The following is a 20,505-nucleotide window of genomic DNA, read 5'->3' as shown; positions in this document are numbered from 1 at the left end:
AATATTTTGAATGACAATGTATATGTACATGTAGTTATATATTTTGATATGAGATCTTCTAAGTTAGTCTATTCTTACTTGAAATTAATTTAAGACTTCAACCTTGTTTAAGCAATGTCAACCTTATTTAAAGAAAAAGTAGTTCTCAGGTTGTCTGTAAGAAAAATTGATAATTTATTTTAGGGATTCAAATTAGGCCTTAGGTTTTTTAGTGTACTTTTTAAAAATTTCTTATAGTCTGTCAGTCTTCTCAAGTGCAAGATGATTAAAAGTACAAGCGACCTTTAGGTAAAGTTATGATGTTTTATTTGCATTTCATCTTCAATTAAAGATAACAGGATGAATAGCTTTGGTAAAATGTATTAGTTCCAAGTACCATGAAATAAATGATGAAATCATCACTATTTGTTATAGACATTTTGTACCATCCCACACATAAAAATACTACATAAATTTCTGCCTCATTTTTATCTTTGAAAACTGAACATTAAGTTGTATATCAGATGGCAAATTGTTTATAACCTGCTCTTCAACTAAATTATATAACTGGCACAAAAATAAAGTTATAAGATTTCATTTAAACATTGGCAAAAAGTGTTGATGAAACCTAAATATAAATTTCTGTGAGAGACTTTAGTTTATGATGTAACAATTTTCATATTGTAATAGGGGCTAGTTATTTTGCAAGGCATACCTTAGAAATCTACAAGTTTCATATTGTTCGTCTCAAATTGGTCTATAATAGTTTATTGATAGGAGACCTTGAAACATTATACATGTACCCGGTAATAGGTCTTTATTAATTCTATAGACACTTGATACATTTAACTTTTCCACATATACTAGTTCCATCACTTAAATAAAAATGAAACATTTCCATTACATTTGATCAAAAGCTCCAAACAGATTTTATCATCACTTGAGATTTCAGTTAATTCTCATGTCTGAAATTCAAGTGTAGATATTTTCTATGCAAAGTAGTTCATTGCTTATTGGTGATTGCTTATAAAATTTACCACCCCTCTCCCTTTCAAGAAACTGTTCACATGTGAACAAGTTTTCTTACAGTCAATTTTAATTTCATTTTATTAAGATATTTTTATGCCCCATGCAACAAAATATCGAGGGGCATATTAAATTACCCTGTCCGTCTGTCCATCCATTCGTCCGTCCGTCCGGATTAGGATAAATTATTGTCCGGCTATCTCCTCCTATAGTTTTGGAGGTACAACTTTTATATTTTGTAGGATGTTCAAACACATATTTGAGGTGTGCGTGGCCACAGGGTTTTGATTTCTTTTATATAATCTGAAAATGACAGGTAGTTGGACTTGGTCATTTTTTTGGTACAAGCTGCATAAAGAGATCATGGTTTGTCCGGCTATCTCCTCCTACAGTTTTGGAGATACAGCTTTAATATTTTGTAGGATGTTCAAACACATAATGGAGGTGTGCATGTCCACAGGATTTTGATTTTTTTTTCATATATTCTGAAAAAGACAGGTAGTTGGACTTAGTCATTTTTTTGGTCAGGCGGGGGCATCATTTGTGTCTTACAGACAGCGTAACAATTTCAAGTTGTATGCCAACATCACTGTTTGTCAAATCTAAAATATGTGGAACTATACTCATTCATATGGCAGAGCAGAAAAGGGGGAGGGCATTGTCCATATCTAGTTTTAAAATTTGTTAAGTATAGAAACCTAAATCGCTAAGGCAAATTTCATCACATAACAAACTTTGTCAAAACCACTTGATAGAATGCTATTTGCATGAATATCTCTAAATATGTGAATGTTTTTTACTGAAGATGATTTACAAATTTAGGTATACTTTTTATATCACTGTTTCAAAGAACAGTTCTGTATATGAAATATATAGGGTTGAGAAATGTATTATAAACTTTAACTGATAGATTTAGATTTCTGATTACAGGTTTATTGGTGTCTGTGTTCATGAAGGACAACTCCATGCATTGACAGAAGTAAGTTTATTTATACATTCATCCTGGAACAGGTCTGGGAAAGAAACAATATTATGTCCCAACTCAAGGAGAAACTGCAATGATCTTGTCCATCTGTCAGTCTATGACTTTCCCTACTTATAACTTTTAAACATAACTGAATAAAGGAATGATTTGATATTTTGGTCTGGAACTTAACCATGTTAAGTTATATATTGTAGACCATTTTCATTACTGCTGAAACATTAACATGTTTAACATTACTTCTATCATACCTCTGAGCATGGGATATTTTCCTTGTATTTGTCAGCTGTATTAAAGAATGATTTGGTATATTTATCTAGAATGTTAGAAGTTGAATTGTACTGTGTAAGCTACTATAAAATCTGTTGGGCAAACACTTCTTGATTGACAATGCTTACTTTTACGATACCCACTGATCATGGTTTTTTTGTCAGTGTTTAATAGTAAGTGGGGTATACTATGTTGAACATTGTGTGCAACTTGTAAATGGATTTGGTGTAGTGGGTTTTGCAGACACTATAATAACAGTACTGTGACATGAAGAGGAGTACCACAAATAATGATTTGCACTTGCTGTACATTATTATAGTAATTTGTTATTGATTCTGATTGTTTTGATGTGGATAAAAGACATATGGTAGTACAGAAACATTCTTTTGTTCACAGATAACTCTTATTTCCCTCTTATGCTTATCTTGTCTATTAATAAATTGTACTTTATTATCAAACTTAGCATGGATAATTTAACAAATCATCCATGAAAAATAAATATCTGCTAGTTGGTTTGTTTAAAGAGGACTTTGTAGTTTTCTGTATAGACATTGGCATGGGTGGATTAAGACTAATACTTAATTGCAGACTGACAGTTTTTGTATCTGCTAAAGTTGATAGTGTTTGCTGTTAATTAATTGTGAATAAGTAGGCCAGTCATGAAGTAATCAGATTGTGGAGGTTTACCAATTGTTTAGAAGAAATGGTACATACTATTTCTGTAATTCCTCTCCCCCATCCAAAGACAGAAAGGTTATTCATCTGTTGATAAATTGATAGAAATTTTTACATTCAGAATCTAATGATATTACATTTTTCATGCAAAAGTTTCAAATGCTGAACTGTGTAATTTTGAAATCAATGTATGCTATGAAGAAAGTGTTATCAAACGTTAGAACAAAAATTGTAGAGAATACATTAAGAAATGTTGGATAATATTAAGGGAAGACAATTGTGTGCATTTTAATGTTACTGTAGATGTTAACAATAGCATCAATGCTGCTAATGAATACAAGATAAGTATGAATAATTAAATCTATCATCCCATTAAGTAAAAGGAAATATATATGGCACTGGAGATTTCAGGCTATAGTAACATAAGGCTACAGTGATCTTTAAGTCTATTGTATTGATCCTATATACAGATTTCCTAATCAACAAACCAATTCACATACATAATTGTTAAAGTTCTATCTCTAACACCCAATATATCTGAACTTGTTATATGGCTATAAACAATAAAGTGTAATTGAAAATATTGTGATTAACTTGAATCTATCTGCTAATTTTATCCATATAAGCTAGCAGGATTTCATACTTTAAGTTTCTAGACTGTTATATTTCTGATCATGAAGAAGATGAAGCTTCGATTGATCAGTCTAAAATGTATTTTGAGAAATGACAATTACTCAGATTTCCAACATATTGTTGATGTAGAAGTAGATATTAAACATGCTCTACATCCTATATACAAGTTGTAACCAATAACACTTCAAATTAAGATGTAATGTAGTATTAGGTGTAAACACTTCAAATTCAGATGTAATGTACTATTAGGTGTAAACACTTCAAATTCAGATGTAATGTAATATTAGGTGAAAACACTTCAAATTCAGATGTAATGTACTATTAGGTGTAAACACTTCAAATTCAGATGTAATGTAGTATTAGGTGTAAACACTTCAAATTCAGATGTAATGTAGTATTAGGTGTAAACACTTCAAATTCAGATGTAATGTAGTATTAGGTGTAAATCCAAGTATCAATAGTATAGATAGGTTTGATTGATGTCATAGAGAAGATGCTGCAACAAGTTGAATTTGTGAATACTAAGATTGTGTGTAGTAATAACGACCCAGTTCGCCAACCAGTCATCTGCAGTCAATGTGTATACCACTTGGGAAACACAGTAAAAAATTTGTCATGTTTTACCGATCAACAAATTTGTCATTGAAAGCCTGGATTTCTTTATATTTTCTGCTAAGAATTCCTTAATAACATAGAAGAAAAGTATTTTAGCCCACATTTTACAAACACAACATGCAAGTAGCCATTTTAACAACAACTCCATTTTATACACTGATTTTTTTTTGCATTTTTCAATGTATTGAATGTGATAGAAAAATTATTTGAAATTAAAGACAACACATAGAAAGAATGTTTTATGTATTGTAGTATATTAATGGTGGAAGTTTAGATCAAGTGATTGCTGATAAAGAGTTTGAACTTCCATGGACAGCCAAATTAAATCTGTCATTAGATATAGCCAAAGGGATGGATTATTTACATTCAAGAGGCTGGTTCCACAGAGATCTGACATCTAAAGTAAGTATTTCCTTAGATCTTGTCAAAATGGATGGAATCGTCAGCCATTAGACCAGGGAAATAAAATTTTCATGTAAGGTCTTTCTACTGGAGTAAACCAAGAATATTCCAGATTGTCACATAGGGGGTCATTGATCACAATTGCTCAAGTTCCGAGAATAGAAAAAAACCAAGAAAACACCAGAACCCATTTGATAGAAAAAAATTAAAACATAGTTTTGGCCATCATCTCACCCTGCAAAAATATTGGTCTGCCATCTTTTTTCATAGCATTACAGGCAGTGGATCTTAACACTTGGTTCTGCTGAGGCTAAACAATTCAGTTCAGATATGGATTTATAACAAGGAAACTGAGAATGTAAAATATATCTCATCAGCAGCTTATAAAAATCATCAGATGAGGGTACTATTGCTTATATGACATTTTGCCACATTCTACATAATACATGATTAAATTGGCATTTCAACATGAAATTTCATTCACAGGAAATTATTGTCACAACTTAGCTGCGAGTTGATATAAAACAGGTGCAGATTTATACATTTCCTTAGGTGGTTTTACCTAGTCATGATTGTACATTTGCAAATTTTGCATTTCCCATCAAATTTTGTTGGATGATAAATTAACTTGTGATCTAATTATATACCCTGAATTAATACATAGGTAATATATAGTTATCAAGGAAGTAAAGCAATCCTGTTATCTTGTATTTTGTTTCCTGTTAAAAGAAATATTACTTATCCTGGGAAGTTTAATGTTTGTGAATTAAAAGGAAGTTCTTAAGGGATTTGTTTGTTTGCCAAGTGTATTTGAGTAATCCTTTGAAATCGGTTAATTTGGTCAGTAGAGACCAAAAGTTTTATATGACTCAGTTTGACACCCCTATTGTTTACTTTTATAGATTTAAATAGGTTAAAGTTACTTCCCTTTTATCTTTCACTAAAGTATTTTATTTAAGGCCGGCGCCTTTAAGTAGCATGTTTAATCCAAACTAGTCAGTGATATCGTGGATTAACTTAGGCATTTAAAATATTTTGATGGTGATAAATGCATTGAATTAAATGAAAATGAATTACGTAGCACTGAAAAATTGGTTTAATTGAGACACTCCATCCAACTAATTGCAAATTTTTGAAGTTGAGGTAATAAAAAAGTAAATGACCATCATTTCAAAGCACAGTTTCTGTCTAAAAACAAGATTGTGCTTAGCTATTTTATTTGCTGTTATAACACTTAAAAGATAAACGTTTGTATCCTTGAGATATCATGTTATTTGGTGTACTAAATTTACATTTGTTATTGACTTTTCATGTAATTATTATTGTTTACTATTATCCATGATCAACCATAAAATATATCTTAAGGTTATCTAAAGAAAAATTGGTATCATATTCGTTGAGGGAATAATCATAAAAAATCAAAAACTCTGTTGAAGTAAGGCTTTTTAAGCAGTTTTATCAAAATTAAAAACAAAAAAACTGTAAAATATTATCTTTCTGGCCTTTTATTCCATCACTCAGTACTGTAATCTATTGAGGATAACTAGATAATGTCAGATGATTTCACTCAAATTTTCAATAAATCATGACATTTATAACTAAAGGTAGTTTGTCTTTGTAGCCCACCTTATGATAATTACCAGTAAATAACTCTCAACAATAGATTACCTGTAGTGTACTGATCATCAATTATAAATCCCTGTAGTCAATATATAACATATAGATGCACTTAACATGAAAGGAAGTGCACATTGTGCAGCAGATGCAGATTTATGTAATGCAATAAAATATCTTGCTCTTTATACTTCTACTCTACATAACTATGATAAAGTGAAGATTCTTTTTAATTTGATGGATTGTACAGTAAAAACTTTATCATGTTATCAGGACTTGAAATAAAGAGTCTTGATATTTGTAAAAAGTGTCAAGGGTCAGCCAAACAATAGAAAGTAATGGAAATATCTTGTAAATTTGCTGATGTAACCATTTGAAAATATTTCTGAATTTTATTTGTTGTAACTTCAATAACAATTATAGTTGATTCAGAATAGAAAATGCTATTGAATGGCTAAACCTATTAACAGACCTTGAATAGATCCATATAAGATAATTGAAATGTTTATACAATAGAAATTATAACATCACCTACAATGTTATTTGGTCTGTTACACATTTTATTTTATAGAATGTACTAGTGAGAATTACAGAAGGCAATTTACAAGCTGTAGTGGCAGACTTTGGATTGGCAGCAAAAATTCCAGATCCACTGTAAGTATATAGTCAAAGATGAGATTTTGGTTGTTTCAGAGGATATCAAAAGCATGATCAGTTGTGACATTGCAACAAAATTGTTATTTAAGAAGTGGTATACAAAAAAAAACCCAAAAAGTAACAGACTATTGGCAACTATTTTGCAATTATCAGTTTAATTAATAGAGTGTAAGATATGATATAATCTATCATAAGGAGAATTGTTGTCTGTAATATTCATTATTTATTCTAAATGCCAGATACATGCCAAAAAACATGCTAGATTAAGAAAATACATTTAAAAACAAGAATAATGAGGTGTGACATAATTGCCAATGAGACAGTAACCCACCGAAGATCACATGGAAAGAAAGTGATCAGGTTGATATCATACCACATGGCAACCTCTTCAGATTCTTTATCATCTATAAACAATATGTTAATCAGCATTTCAATATCTATATATATAACAATTAAAATTCATGGTTGTACAAATTTCAAATGTTCAGAAAATTTACATCGAAGAATAACATCAGGGTACATTATAACAGAGTACTACAAAGGCTAACCCATTTTTGTCTCGCCTGTGACGAAAGTCACAGTATGCCAGACATAGGTATTACTCTCGGGCGGCGGCAGCATAAACTATTTGTATAAAGCTTTATTTCTCACAAGGTAGAAGACCTGTATGCTACATACCTTGCATGCAGATACCTTATGTTACAAAGTTTCTGTCTGTCATATGCCCATTGCCCTTGACCCCATTTTCATGGTTCAGTGACTGCTTGAAAAAAAATTAGTTTTTTGTCATGTGAATTTCTCACTTATTATGAGTAATAGGATAATTATATTTGGTATATGGGTTCCTTGCAACGTCTACATGACCCATGTCCGTCTGACAGGATTAACCTGACCTTGACCTCAATTCATGGATCAGTGATGAAGGTTAAAGTTACATGATTAGGTCCGTTTCTCAGACACTACAAGCAGCAGGTCAACTATATGTGATTGTAAGGGGTACATGTCAGACTGGCAGGTTTCATCTGACCTTGACCTCATTTTCATGGTTCATTGATCATTGTTAAGTTTTTGTGTTTTGGTCTGTTTTTCAAGTACTATAAACAATAGGTCAACTATATTTGGTTTATGGAATGATTGTAAGGTGTACATGTCTGTTTAGCTGGTGTCATCTGACCTTGACCTCATTTTCATGGTTCATTGGTCAATGTTAAGTTTTTGTGTTTTAGTCTGTTTTTCAAATACTAATAGCAATAGGTCAATTATAATTGGTGTATGGAATGCGTGTAAGGTGTACATGTCTAGCCAGCATCATCAAACCTTGACCTCATTTCCATGGTTCATTGGTTAACATTAAGTTTATGTGTTTTGGTCTGTTTTTCAATTACCATAAGCAATGGGTCAATTTTATTTGGTGTATGGAATAATTGTTAGGTGTACATGTCTGTGTGACAGTTTTTATCTGACCTTGACCTCATTGTCATGGATCTTTAAAAATGTTAAGTCTATGTGATACTTGAAGTAAAACCTTTATCTTTAAGACTTTCAACCTGAAATCAATGGTCAGTAAAACAGGCGAGACATTTCAGCATGTGGACTCTTGTTCAAAACATTTACATTATTTAGAGACCTGTTTTACATTTCAATACTCAAAAGTTCAAATGCATATGTTTTCATTCAATAATATATGGTTTAATAAATTGTTTATAAATATATTTTGGACAAAATGAAATTCATATTCAATTATCATGGTACAAGTTAACAAATTTTATTTGATGTTTTTTCTTAAAGATGGTTTAAATAAATGAGGAATATATGCAGGTGAAAAGAATCTGTGTTACAAAAAAGGTGAACCCTGAAAAGATGGAAACTAAAGACAAAAAACTCTAATCAAAAAGGTCTTATAGTGTTGACTGAAAGCGGATAGAAATCTCAAATGATATGCAAATTAATTTAAACAAATTTTTCAGAAACAAGACAGAGAGGTTGTCAATAGTAGGTTCACCGTATTGGATGGCTCCAGAAGTCCTCAATGGAGAATGGTATAATGAACAGGTACTTGTATAGAATTAAGATATTTTATTGTGTTTAACATCTATAACTTGATAGCTGAGTATGAAATGCATGTGAATAACAGTCCATTCAGAATTTAATGTTGCATAGCTTTTAATGGCATTGTTTACATGATTTCATCTATCATGTTTTAATCTTCTATAGACTAAGTGCCAGTTTGACTACTTTCAGTATTGGTGAAAATGTGAAATTATTTATGTGCTTTTATGCTAAAATAGTGAATAATCTAAAGTGCACCTTAGCTTTTAAGATTTACTAACCCTTAATAAAATTGAGAATGGAAATGGGGAATGTGTCAAAGAGACAACAACCCGACCAAAGAGCAGAAAACAGCCGAAGGGCACCAATGGGTCTTCAACAGGGGGAGAAAATCCTGCACCCTGAGGCGGGCCTCAGCTGGCCCCTGAATAAAAAGCATACTTTAATGCATCAGGTCAGGTTAGAAAAATAAACAGGGTCAGTGGACCAGTCCTTTCTGACATACCCTGTAATAACTGTTTCACCATGTTTCTGAATATTATTTGACATGTTCAATCTGTAACAAAAAAGCAGGTTGGTAGTCTGGAGACCTAAATTTGCATTTTGTTTTCTTTCTTGCCTACTATACTGATGCCTGCCTTTTCTGGTTAGGATGTCAATAATTGCATTGACTTTGAAAGTATTGCATAGTTTACATGTTACAGTTTTTTCATTCAAATTTCAACACTTGCATTATACTGTTAAATTTACCTACAGGTGAGACATATCTCTGTGTCAACAGTTTATAAATATTTACATCAAACTTCTGTAAACAATAAAAAGGACTTAGCAATTCCTTCTTCTTTCATAAAAAATACACACAATGTGAAATGATGTTATGTTTTATACACAAATAATTCCTCTTTTAACTTAATTTCACAGGTCAATTCTATTCAGATTGTTACAGAAGTTATTTAAATATTCCTGCTGTAACAGTCTGTATAGAATTTACTACAAGCAAAACTACCACAGAGCAGTTTTGATTGCAAGTTAAGATAAGGGTTGGAAATATCCTGTCGTTTTGTTTTCTATCACCAGTTCTTCCACCAATTCAAAGATTAAATTTTATTAGCATGATATGTGATGTCATGAGTCATTGTTGAATATTTCATGCAGCTTCTAGATGAAAGTTTTAGATGTATGTTTTAATGGTTCTACTGGAAATTCTAAATAGTTACATTTATTATCATGTGAATTAATGTAAAGTGTTTCCATTGCAGGCTGATATATTTTCATACAGTATTATATCCTGTGAAATAACAGCAAGAATAGATGCAGATCCAGATTTCATGCCAAGAACATCGGTAAATTACTTTTATTTTTGTTAGAATTTTTTTTTTTAAAAGGGCAGAAAACTTTTTAGATGCATGGTCTTGATCGTAAAAGTACCCTTTAACTTTTTCGTTTATTAAATGTGAAAATTGAGGTATCCAAACTATCTTTTGTGTACCTAACATTAAAAGCTATTATTTGACAATTTAAAAGAAATAAGTTCTGAAGATAACATTAAAGCATGAAAACAAAACTAACAATCAAGAAATGAAAAAATTTGGAAGAATAAATTACCTTCCTTAATACAAAATACTTATACTCCTGCTTTAGTGAAGCAGGTACATTATTGTGATCATTTCAGCTGTTTGGTTTTTTTTGGTGTTCAAATATCAAAAGTACACTGTTGGTTGAGTCCTGTGTACTTTTGTATCTGTAACTCTATCTTAGCCTAATGAATGGAAAACATTCGCTACTTTTTAATTTTTTGGGTTTCCCATAGTAAAATATTGACTTTGCCATATCTACAAAAGGGTTGGCACTTTTATCTGTGACTCTTGTGAATTTCAAAGAATTTTTTGCAGGATATTTCTTTATTGATGCCATTGTGCAGATCCTATTTGAATTTTGGGATTTCCCAAAGCAAAACATGGACTGCCATTCCAAGAAAAGAAGGTTGGCCTCATCTATCAGATGCTAATGAAATTATCGCAGAACCTACATGACATAATGCACTAATTTTTATCACTTCACCAAGCAAATGTTAAAAGATAGATAATTCAGTTTTTGCCTCTCTCGGGAAAAGCATGAAGGAAGACTTTGACATGTTTTTTCCGTCATTTGAATCAGTGTTGGTGGTGTCAACAATTGTTAAAGTTTTTGAATAGGTCAGTTAAAGAAAACAGGGTTTCAATACATTTGATGCCAGTTATGTTGTGTGCAAATTTTCAGTTCATAATTAAGTTTTAAGAAAATTATGAAATATTTTCAGAAAATTGATATTTTTAAAATACAATCCCATTGATGATATATAATCTTTTAAAAGATGTTGAAAATCGTCAGTGCTGTCAGAAATTTTGGGCATAGTTTCACATTTACCTATGTCTGAGAAAGTTATCTGTACTTGTATCTATGAAAAGTTTATCTGACCAATAAAAGGAGTAAGTTGAGGAAATGTAACCACTTGGGAAGACAAATTGACTGTTTAGTCAACTTTAAATATAATCTATATTTAAAATTAAGTTTGCTACATAAAAATAACTCAAAATATTCTTATTTTATGATATTTAATTACATGTATCCTTTCATATTATATTGTATGTCTTGTTCTTTCTCAGAGATTTGGATTGGATTATGTCAAGTTTTGTGAGATGGTATCATTCTGTCCTTTGGATTATCTCAGGTTAACCTTCAGATGTTGTCAGGTAAGACTTTAAAATAAAGATAAACATCACATTGTTTGAGTGAATTATAGAGAATTTGTATTGACGTGAGAATAGGTAAAAAATAACATCATGTAAAAGTTTTTAGAATTAGTAATTGAATTTGACAGTCTTTTCATCTGATAGTTGTCTTTTTGGAAATGGATTAATTTTAAAAAGGCCATCTAAAATTTTGTCGTAACAGAATAATCAGAATTAAATGGAGTTTCTGGTTTTCCCAAGCTGAAAAAGTAAGAACCATAAAACGTATAAAGAAGGTTTATTTTCTTAATCTTTTTTTTTTCAAATCTGTGATTTGCAAAAGAATGAAAAAAGAAGCCAAAAATAATTCTATCTTTTTGAAATTTTGGTATTTTAGTTGTATTATTATTTTTCCGTCCTAAGTGAGACTTGAACTCACACTTTTTTGGAAAGGCTATTTAAAAGAGGAAAAATGCTATAACAATGGCATAAACTTTTAACTTATCAAAATATGAATTCAAGAAACTTAATAAAAAGTAGAATGAATATAAGTAAAAAATTTCATGCTGTCTATCAATAAATTAAAGTTTAAAGAAAAATCTTAGCCAAAAGAAAGGAGCATTGGAGTTCCTTAAAAATTTCTTATAAAATATGAAAAAGAATCCATGTAATAGGAAATTAATCAAGAAAAATAGAGAGTTAACACACTGGGGGTTTAAATTAAAGGTTAATCCAATGAAATTGATACCCTCATCCTCAATGATAAATACAGAGGTTGTTGCATTTACTAGTGTAGTGCCTTTATGTTTAGAATTGGGTGAGATTTTGGTATTTTATACCTTTTTTGTGGAGTAACTCAAATATCTCTGTCATTTGATTCTTGTTTAAAATCATATTTCTAATATGGATATATATGTACAACTAACTAATTTGTCTCATTGGCATCATACCACTTCTTCTTATTTAAATATCAAGCTAGAAAATAAAACATTGAATACTGTACATGTATAGAATCAGATTTGAGCAAAATAGAAATGACAACAAGATAGTGACTAAGTACAACTGTGTGTACATATTCTAATGTAAGATATGGAACGCATTCTAAGCTTATGATGAATTTATTTAGTATCATGGTTGTTTGTGTTATGTCCTCACTTCATTGTATGATATTAGAATGTTCTTGACTTTACATTCAATTTTGCTGTGGGTTTTAGTGAAAACGTGTACTAGTTATATTATTCAAATTAAGTATAACATACAGTGATCATTTGCGACAAGGCAAAACTTATAAGCATTACCGTAATATAGTAGTTTGCAAGTAAACTGTAGGACATATGAATCCCTTTTATTCAACCAAAATCTGAATCCATAGCTTAAAAAAGTCTTCAGTTCTTTTACTGCACTTTATTGTGCTGAATCTTGTATTTGTATGACATTCATAATTTTGAACTAAGAAAAAAAAGAATTACATGCTAGTGACCGAACAACACTGATAATTAACTCATGCGTTACGCGCATTCATGAATTAATGTGTTGTTCGGTCACTCGTTGAATATTTTTCTCTATTTGAATTCTTCGATTAGTTATTCTATAAATATAAAGAGAGAATATAATTCACCATATGATCTTTGCAATGATGATAAGTTAGTTGCATTTCAAATCGGGCAATATTGTCAGTACATAATGTAAATAACTTTATGATTACACCTTTTCCATTATTACAGATTGATCCAAAAAAGAGACCAAGTTTTACAGAGATAGCTCACTCATTAATTCAGATTCAACAGAGATTATTAGATGATAATCTAAATACTCCAGAAAAACTTCATATCAAAGGTATAGATAGAAGAATCATCTAGTGAGCAAAGCAACCAATAAACCACTTCTTTATAATTTATAATTTTTTCACAGTTATAGCTCTTCTGACCCTAATTTTCCAAAACACCTAGGTGGACTCAAGGTTTTGTGCTCAGGGTCGACTTTAAGACTTTAAAATAGGCTGCTTCCCTGTCAAGCATGCAACATTTAAGAGTAGAGCAAAAGCTAGAAGGTGAACTTGTCTTTTAGTTACTTTGTGACCTAGAATGTTAAAAATCCTACTCAGCATGTCAGAAAAGCACAAAGAAGGGTATCTTCAAATTACATTATCTTTTTATAGTCCTGAATTACCCAGTTATATTTTTCACTTGACATTAAGCCTCCGTCAGTCAATCAATCAATCCCATTGCGCCATGTGAGGTTCTGTCATCAATTGTCATCTGTCATGCATTGAAAAAAATTCAAATATTTATTCGCAACCACTGTGCCAATTGAAACTAAAATTGATCTGAATACCAATGAAAATCATTCTGCAACTAATTAATTTTTATGTGAAAGGTATTTTTTTGTGGTTGGGGATCTCTATTATAAATTTAATGCTTTTGATTCAACAAATGTTTTGTCAAAAAAATTTCTACTTTTAGTCCATACCTATCTTACCAGCTAAAGATTTTTCATATAAACACCCATTATCTAGTAGGATTTTAGCATTATGGACAACAGTAGGTTGAATTAGTTCAGGCGCCAAGATAATTATAGACACTTTTAATAAAAGAGAAATATTTTTATATACTGAAATTAAATGCAATGAAAATTTGATACATAAGTAATTAAAGTACATGTATAACCTCCTGAATATGCAGTGAAGAACCATTTCTGTGTGTTAAGATAATTACTTTTAAAAAATAGTTTTCTTAGCAGATATATGTTTGTCCACTAATATTTTGCGTAAAAGAAATGGAAGAAAGGATGAATGCAGATTTAATATTTTCACTTGATTTTAATTTAACAAATATGTCAATCCTTTTCAGAAAATGCTTTAAGTGGTCACAAAAGATCAAAATCTGAGGACAATATATTAAATCTGATCGATGCAGTGGAGGATTTCAGTGAACCTTTGACCCCTCAGGTAGTAGGAGAAGCAATGAGTAAAGATGATCCATTTTATATTCCTGCTGATAGTAATCCTTTTGCTGCCTTTCAACGATATGGTGGAAAAATATTAGGTACTCCACGTAATAGAGACTCTATGGGTTTTGAGCTTCCATCTCCATCAGATGCCCTGACACCACCATGTACCCCCAGAACCCCTGACAATTTTGGTAAAAGACAATATACATATGAAAGGCGAAGTCAGTCTTTACCTTCCTCTCCAATGCTTTTAAGAAAAGCAGCAGAACGTTTCCATCAAGAATCTCTGCATGGATCAGGGTCAAGGAAAAACTCAAATACAAGAGTATCATTATGTCCTCGATCAAAGTCCACTATATTCCCAGAGGAAGTAGCTCATAGACTGCAGAATGAAATCGATGAAAATTTAAACAATGCATTGACCAAGGAGGATTGGTCAAAGTATAGTAAAACATGGGATGTAAAATCTTCTCGGAGGAATAATCGCAAAACTTGTCGAAAGTTATATGTGTGCAGACAGTTAAGTGAAGATTCACAGACAAGTGTTATTAGTTCTGCTGATAATGGTGTAGATGAAAATCGTTTTAATTTTGATTTGGGAACTTCCCAAAAAAGTTGCCTGAATAATCAGGGAACATCTCAAGAGGAAGAATTCGCCAAAAAGTTAAATGTCTCATATCAGGAATCTGTTTCATCATGTGTTGATGACAAATTGACAGGTACTAAAACTAAATCAAATGCAAGTAAAGATGTAAATGGAAATAATAAGTCAGATAAAAGTAGCAGAGATAAATCTGATTCACAGAGAAATGGAAAGAAAAAAGAAACAGTTGTCAAATTAAACAGACCAATAATGGAAACTAGAGTGTAACTTTATAGTATGATGGTATGTGTAGGATCTGTAGTTTTCAATGTTACTAGTGATATAAGAAAAAATACTTATAGCTAAAAAATTTAGTGTTATAGTGTAATTTCAATAAAATATTTTTATTTTTTCATAGTGAAACTAAACATCATATCAGAATTTAGGAAAACAGCTCTTCTAGCCATTTCTTCAGGGATAAGATGGGGTATAAAATGATTAAGTGCAATTTTTGTAACATTCCAATATCAGATTGACTAATTTGTTGAAAAAAGACAATTGCTGAATAAGTTAATTGGTTTTAAGCAAGGAAGTGAATTCTATACTTTGTACAAATGGAAGAATCATGTATTCCCATAGCAATATTATTTTTTAGAAAAATGTAATTTCATAAAAAAAAAACTGTTGGATGACATTTTTAATTTTAATATCTAAAGAGAGGTTCAAACAGTCTTTTCTAACTTGATAATTTAATATGGACTTAATTGAGCATTTACTATGGTTCCTCTTGTTTTAAATACATACTACAGTCTTAACCTCTGTTTCCATGACAATAGTTCCACCTGATATATTAACCACTGTGATAATTTATAAACCATCGAATAGAATTACATATGTATATATTTGTTGTTACTCAAGAGTTTGTATAGAATGGTACTTAATTATATCTGTTACTCAAGGTTTACAGTTTTTATAGATTATAATGTTATTTACAGATGTATAATATTAATAATAATTAAAAGATATCTTTGCAGCAAATAATAAATATGTGATACCATCGTGAAATTGCAAACTTCTTAATAGTAGGCTAGGAGAAAATAAATATATATCTGGGTTTTATCAAAATTTAGAATGAGCACTACAGTGTAGTAGTTTCTTTAAACTCAAAACTTGTAAATTATACCTCTGTCATTAGTACGGAAAAAAATGTTTGAATTTAGTTTTAGTGTCACTAAAACAAAGCAACACCCATTTGAATTTTAGGATCGTGCTGATATAACATGTACATGTACTGTTGTTTATAACTCCGTAAGAAAAGATACTGATAAAACATGGGGCAAAATGAATTGAGTTGTCGCTCTTGTTCAATGAGAAATTATACATGGAAATTTGTATTACTTATCATTCATCATTGTACAACACAATGCTGATTTTATAAACTAAGATTCTGAATAATTCAATAGACACCAAAAAAAAAAAAACCTATATTCTCTAAAAACATTTTGGGGTTACATCTATGCATGATATGAAAAAAAAAAGATACAAATAAAATTTAGCATACACTGTATGTGATATCATTTTGTGTTAATGTTTACACCAAATGCAGAAATTCATAACTATTTTTCACTTTGAACTTGTAATTGACAATCATCATTTTACTATCATGCATTAAACTTAAAGTTTCTCCGACCATTTTTCACTACTTTAGATCAGGCAAGACATACATATTTTGCTAAGACTTGACTTGATCAATGAGCATCCCAACAATACCCAAAAAACAAAGACATCTAGGGGTCATCATTCTGGTTTGTTTCATAAACATTCAATGGTATTCAGGCTTTTATATCAAATGTTGTAGACAACTGTTTCTTTTATTCAAATAAAAATGTCTATGTCTTTCTTTATGATCATATAGTAAGTCCAAAAGTTACATGCTTGGAACATTTCATGTTTCAAAAGAACTCAAAACTCAATTTTTGGAGGTTTCATGTTAGATGAAAAAAGGAAAATGCCAATTGCTGTCATTCTCTATTCTTGAACATGAAATTTTAACCCATGTTATCTTTGAGAAGATATTAAACAGTCAACAAAATCTTTCCAAGCTTTGAAATATTGCTACTAGATACAGAAACTTAAACATTTACTTTCAATCTATTTTTATTGTTTAGTTGATTAGTACCAGTAGCCATTAATAACGGCCTGTTATTAGTATTACTGGTTGCAATATAACTTCTACCTCTTACTCGTAGAGACATGAAATGTGCACTTATTCTTGTTTTCATTGGAAGGAAAGATTTGAATCCTTGTAATTCTTACTTTTTTACCATCCTGTATAATATGTGTGTGAACATAAAAACTTATCATACAAATTTTACATTTCTTTGTGAAAGTTGGAAATTATAGATTCCTCTGTGTATGTTAAAAATCATAGAAATGTTTGTAACCAGCTTACTAATAGACTGCTTTGTCATGTTAACATTTACAGTTATCTAAGGTGCAATAATTTATTTCATAGTGCTCTCAGAAAAATTCATATAACTATAATTATACAGATATTTGCCAAAGCTGTTAATGGATTTTTATTGTTAGTGAATTTACTATTTTTGCAGTAACATATTTATAGATGTTCTTGTCAAATAGAAGATTGTAGTTTTGATTTTATTGGATAAATACAATGTAGACTCAAATGACAAAGAAGTAGATGAATACTACCTGTGTATCAGTTATTACATGTCAATGCATCACCTTAATTATGTCAATTAAGGTAGATGGGGTGTCTAAATTATAATCCATAGATTTTTTTAATAATTTGCCAAAATGTAGTTTATATCATGCTTTTCAAAAAAATTTAATAAAAAGAATGGGTCACGGGGCTTATTTTCAGGCTACAGGTTGTTCAAAATTGACAGATTTTGTATAGATTATGCATGGAAAACCCAATTTTCAGCCATAAAACGAAAACTACACAATAGAATTTTGAGATAAAATATGAGAAGATAGCTTTAATAGTATGCTTTCAGATAAGAAAAAGAAAAAATGGGGTCACCGAACCCGTTTTCTTGCTATACATAATAAAATAGGTAAATTCCTAACACATTCTATTATAAAAGTACCTTTATCTGAATTATCTGCCCTTACATTTGCCTCCCCTTATGTGGCAAAGTTGGAAAAATTTGAATCAAACAAAAGTTTTCTGTTTTTTGTAAAATACAACCATAAATATGATAAAACATGTCATTTTCTATATTGAAATGAAAATTCTTACACATGAATTACCTACTACTCTCAAAATTTACACATTCTATTAAAGATCTAGACCGATTGCTTTCTGGTATTTTAAAATCCAAGATGGAGGAAGACACCCTATCTACCTTAATACAAGGAAATTAAAAATATATTATAAAAATTGTTTAATCCAAACTTCAAAACTAACATCAATGAAATTATTAATGATATTTTGTATATTAAGACATATAGCTAGCTAGAACAAGAGTTCCAAGTGCACTCAACTGACAAAAAGGGCAACGAGAGACATTAACAGTTTGTATCCATCATCATAATTAGTTCTGATGTCATATGTTAACAGCTTCCTTCCAGAAAATAAGGAACCTAATAGCCTCAAATCATGGTAAAATTGACAATGGGGATAAAAGTGCCATGTGAAACTCTTTCCAAAGTGGTCATGTTACTGAAAACCAGCTTAAAGTTATATATTTGATCCTTAAAGAAGTGCATGCAACTTGAAACATGTGTGAAGTGTATTCAGTCTTGACCCTGAACTAAATTTTTCTGTCACTCAAAAGATTTTATTTAAACCTAAGGAAGATGCATTCACACATTTGCCTTCAATTGTACTTCATTGAAATCCAAGTTAGTTACTAGTATAAAATATTGTTTATCATAGGACCCTATTGAAAATTTCCAAAAAGTTTTTGGAAATTTCACATTATATACTCTCTGTTGTAAGATGATGTGCCTTCGTGAAATGTATTGTATCTAAAGTTAGAAAAGGTTTTCCCTATGTGAAACATTGGACAGCAACTTGATTAAAAAGTTTAAATTTATAATTTTGGTTCAGTCCTGTAAATGATAACTTATCATGAAATAGAATATAAAATAGAACTGAATGACATGTTGTTAGAAATAATTTTAGATGCAGATTTATCCTCATCATTATTGCCAAATGACTTTTCTTCTAAAAATGTCTTATTCTGATTCTTGTGTGAAATTCCAGCATTTGATTCAATGTGAAATAAGTTGTTGATGGCAGCTAAGGTGATGGGGAGGCAGACTTCAGGCACAATGCAGTTTTAGGAAAGTGTATACTTAGTGACTGAAAAGCTGTTAATGAAAAATTTAAAAAAAATAATTTATATAGTTCTTTTGAATTTATTTATTCATTAAACCATATAGCAATTATGTTAATATAGTGTTCAAATGATTTTTACTTGTACAGAAAGTGTTATTAATGACACACGTTTGAAAGTTTATTTTTGTATGTCAAATAATATATCCTACACTTTGTTACAATTCTGTGTTATCTTTTACATAATAAACATCTGTTGAGTAGGTTTGTTTAGACTATTTTTTCACTGTAGAGTTCTTGTATTAGCTAAAACATGTTTTCTTGATGGCTAACTGTTCTCTTTAGGTGTCAGACCACCAATTCACACACTCCAATTTAAAAGTAGCCATTCCCTAACAACAAATAGTGCTTTTGATGTCATTGTTTACTTAAACTAACAAAAATATTTGCAGGAATGAAACTTTTGGTGGAAGAGAAATATATTTAGACCATTTGGAGTCAAAATTTACTTGTCCATGATTTTGCATGAAAAATTGAGGATTAATTGGCTCCATAGTATTTCCCAAAAAAACAGGGGTCATTTTTAGTAACAGTTGTTTTCCGAACGATCGTTTTTCACCATAAGACAATAAACATTGGTTGAAAATTGGCATATAGAAAGGTGATACATGTACAATTCAGGGTATACGTGCACAGGCACTTGTCTCTGAAAAAAATTACTAGGATCGATATGCCCCCGCTGTAGCGGAGGGGGCCTTAAGTTTTACCAATGTCCGTCTGTACAGCCGTACGTACAACCGTCCATCCGTACATCCCAAAATTGGTTTCCATTCTTTAACTTTAGTTTGCCTCAACCAAATGTTATGAAACTTATACACAATGCTTATTACCACAAAACACAGATCAAGTTTGAATTATGGTGGCGTCACTTTTACCGTTCTAGAGTTATGCCCCTTTACAAATGGAAAAATTGCTGAATTTTTCTTTTCTGTTCTCTAACTTGAGTTTGTCTCAACCAAATGTTATGAAATTTATACACAATTCTTATTGCCAA

The 20,505-nt window shown here is 30.6% G+C and overlaps 1 protein-coding gene across 1 annotated transcript in view; it reads left to right on the top strand.

Annotated features, from left to right (window-relative positions):
- Positions 1–19,712, top strand: part of LOC127730876 (dual specificity testis-specific protein kinase 2-like) — a 31,509-nt gene extending 11,797 nt beyond the window's left edge. The window contains exons 3-10 of the mRNA XM_052239484.1: positions 1,936–1,984; positions 4,433–4,582; positions 6,768–6,850; positions 8,821–8,905; positions 10,162–10,245; positions 11,548–11,634; positions 13,338–13,449; positions 14,463–19,712. Of these exons, the coding sequence (XP_052095444.1) occupies positions 1,936–1,984; positions 4,433–4,582; positions 6,768–6,850; positions 8,821–8,905; positions 10,162–10,245; positions 11,548–11,634; positions 13,338–13,449; positions 14,463–15,433 (1,621 nt within the window). The 3' untranslated portion in view covers positions 15,434–19,712. The remainder of the gene's footprint in view (positions 1–1,935; positions 1,985–4,432; positions 4,583–6,767; positions 6,851–8,820; positions 8,906–10,161; positions 10,246–11,547; positions 11,635–13,337; positions 13,450–14,462) is intronic.
- The last annotated feature ends 793 nt before the right edge of the window (positions 19,713–20,505 follow it).

Source organism: Mytilus californianus, unplaced genomic scaffold (genome assembly GCF_021869535.1).
Source record: "Mytilus californianus isolate M0D057914Y unplaced genomic scaffold, xbMytCali1.0.p SCAF_1, whole genome shotgun sequence".
In the NCBI taxonomy this organism is placed as follows: Eukaryota; Metazoa; Mollusca; class Bivalvia; order Mytilida; family Mytilidae; genus Mytilus; species Mytilus californianus.
The sequence above is the reverse complement of the archived record's forward strand: the minus strand, read 5'-3'. Positions and strand labels throughout refer to the sequence as shown.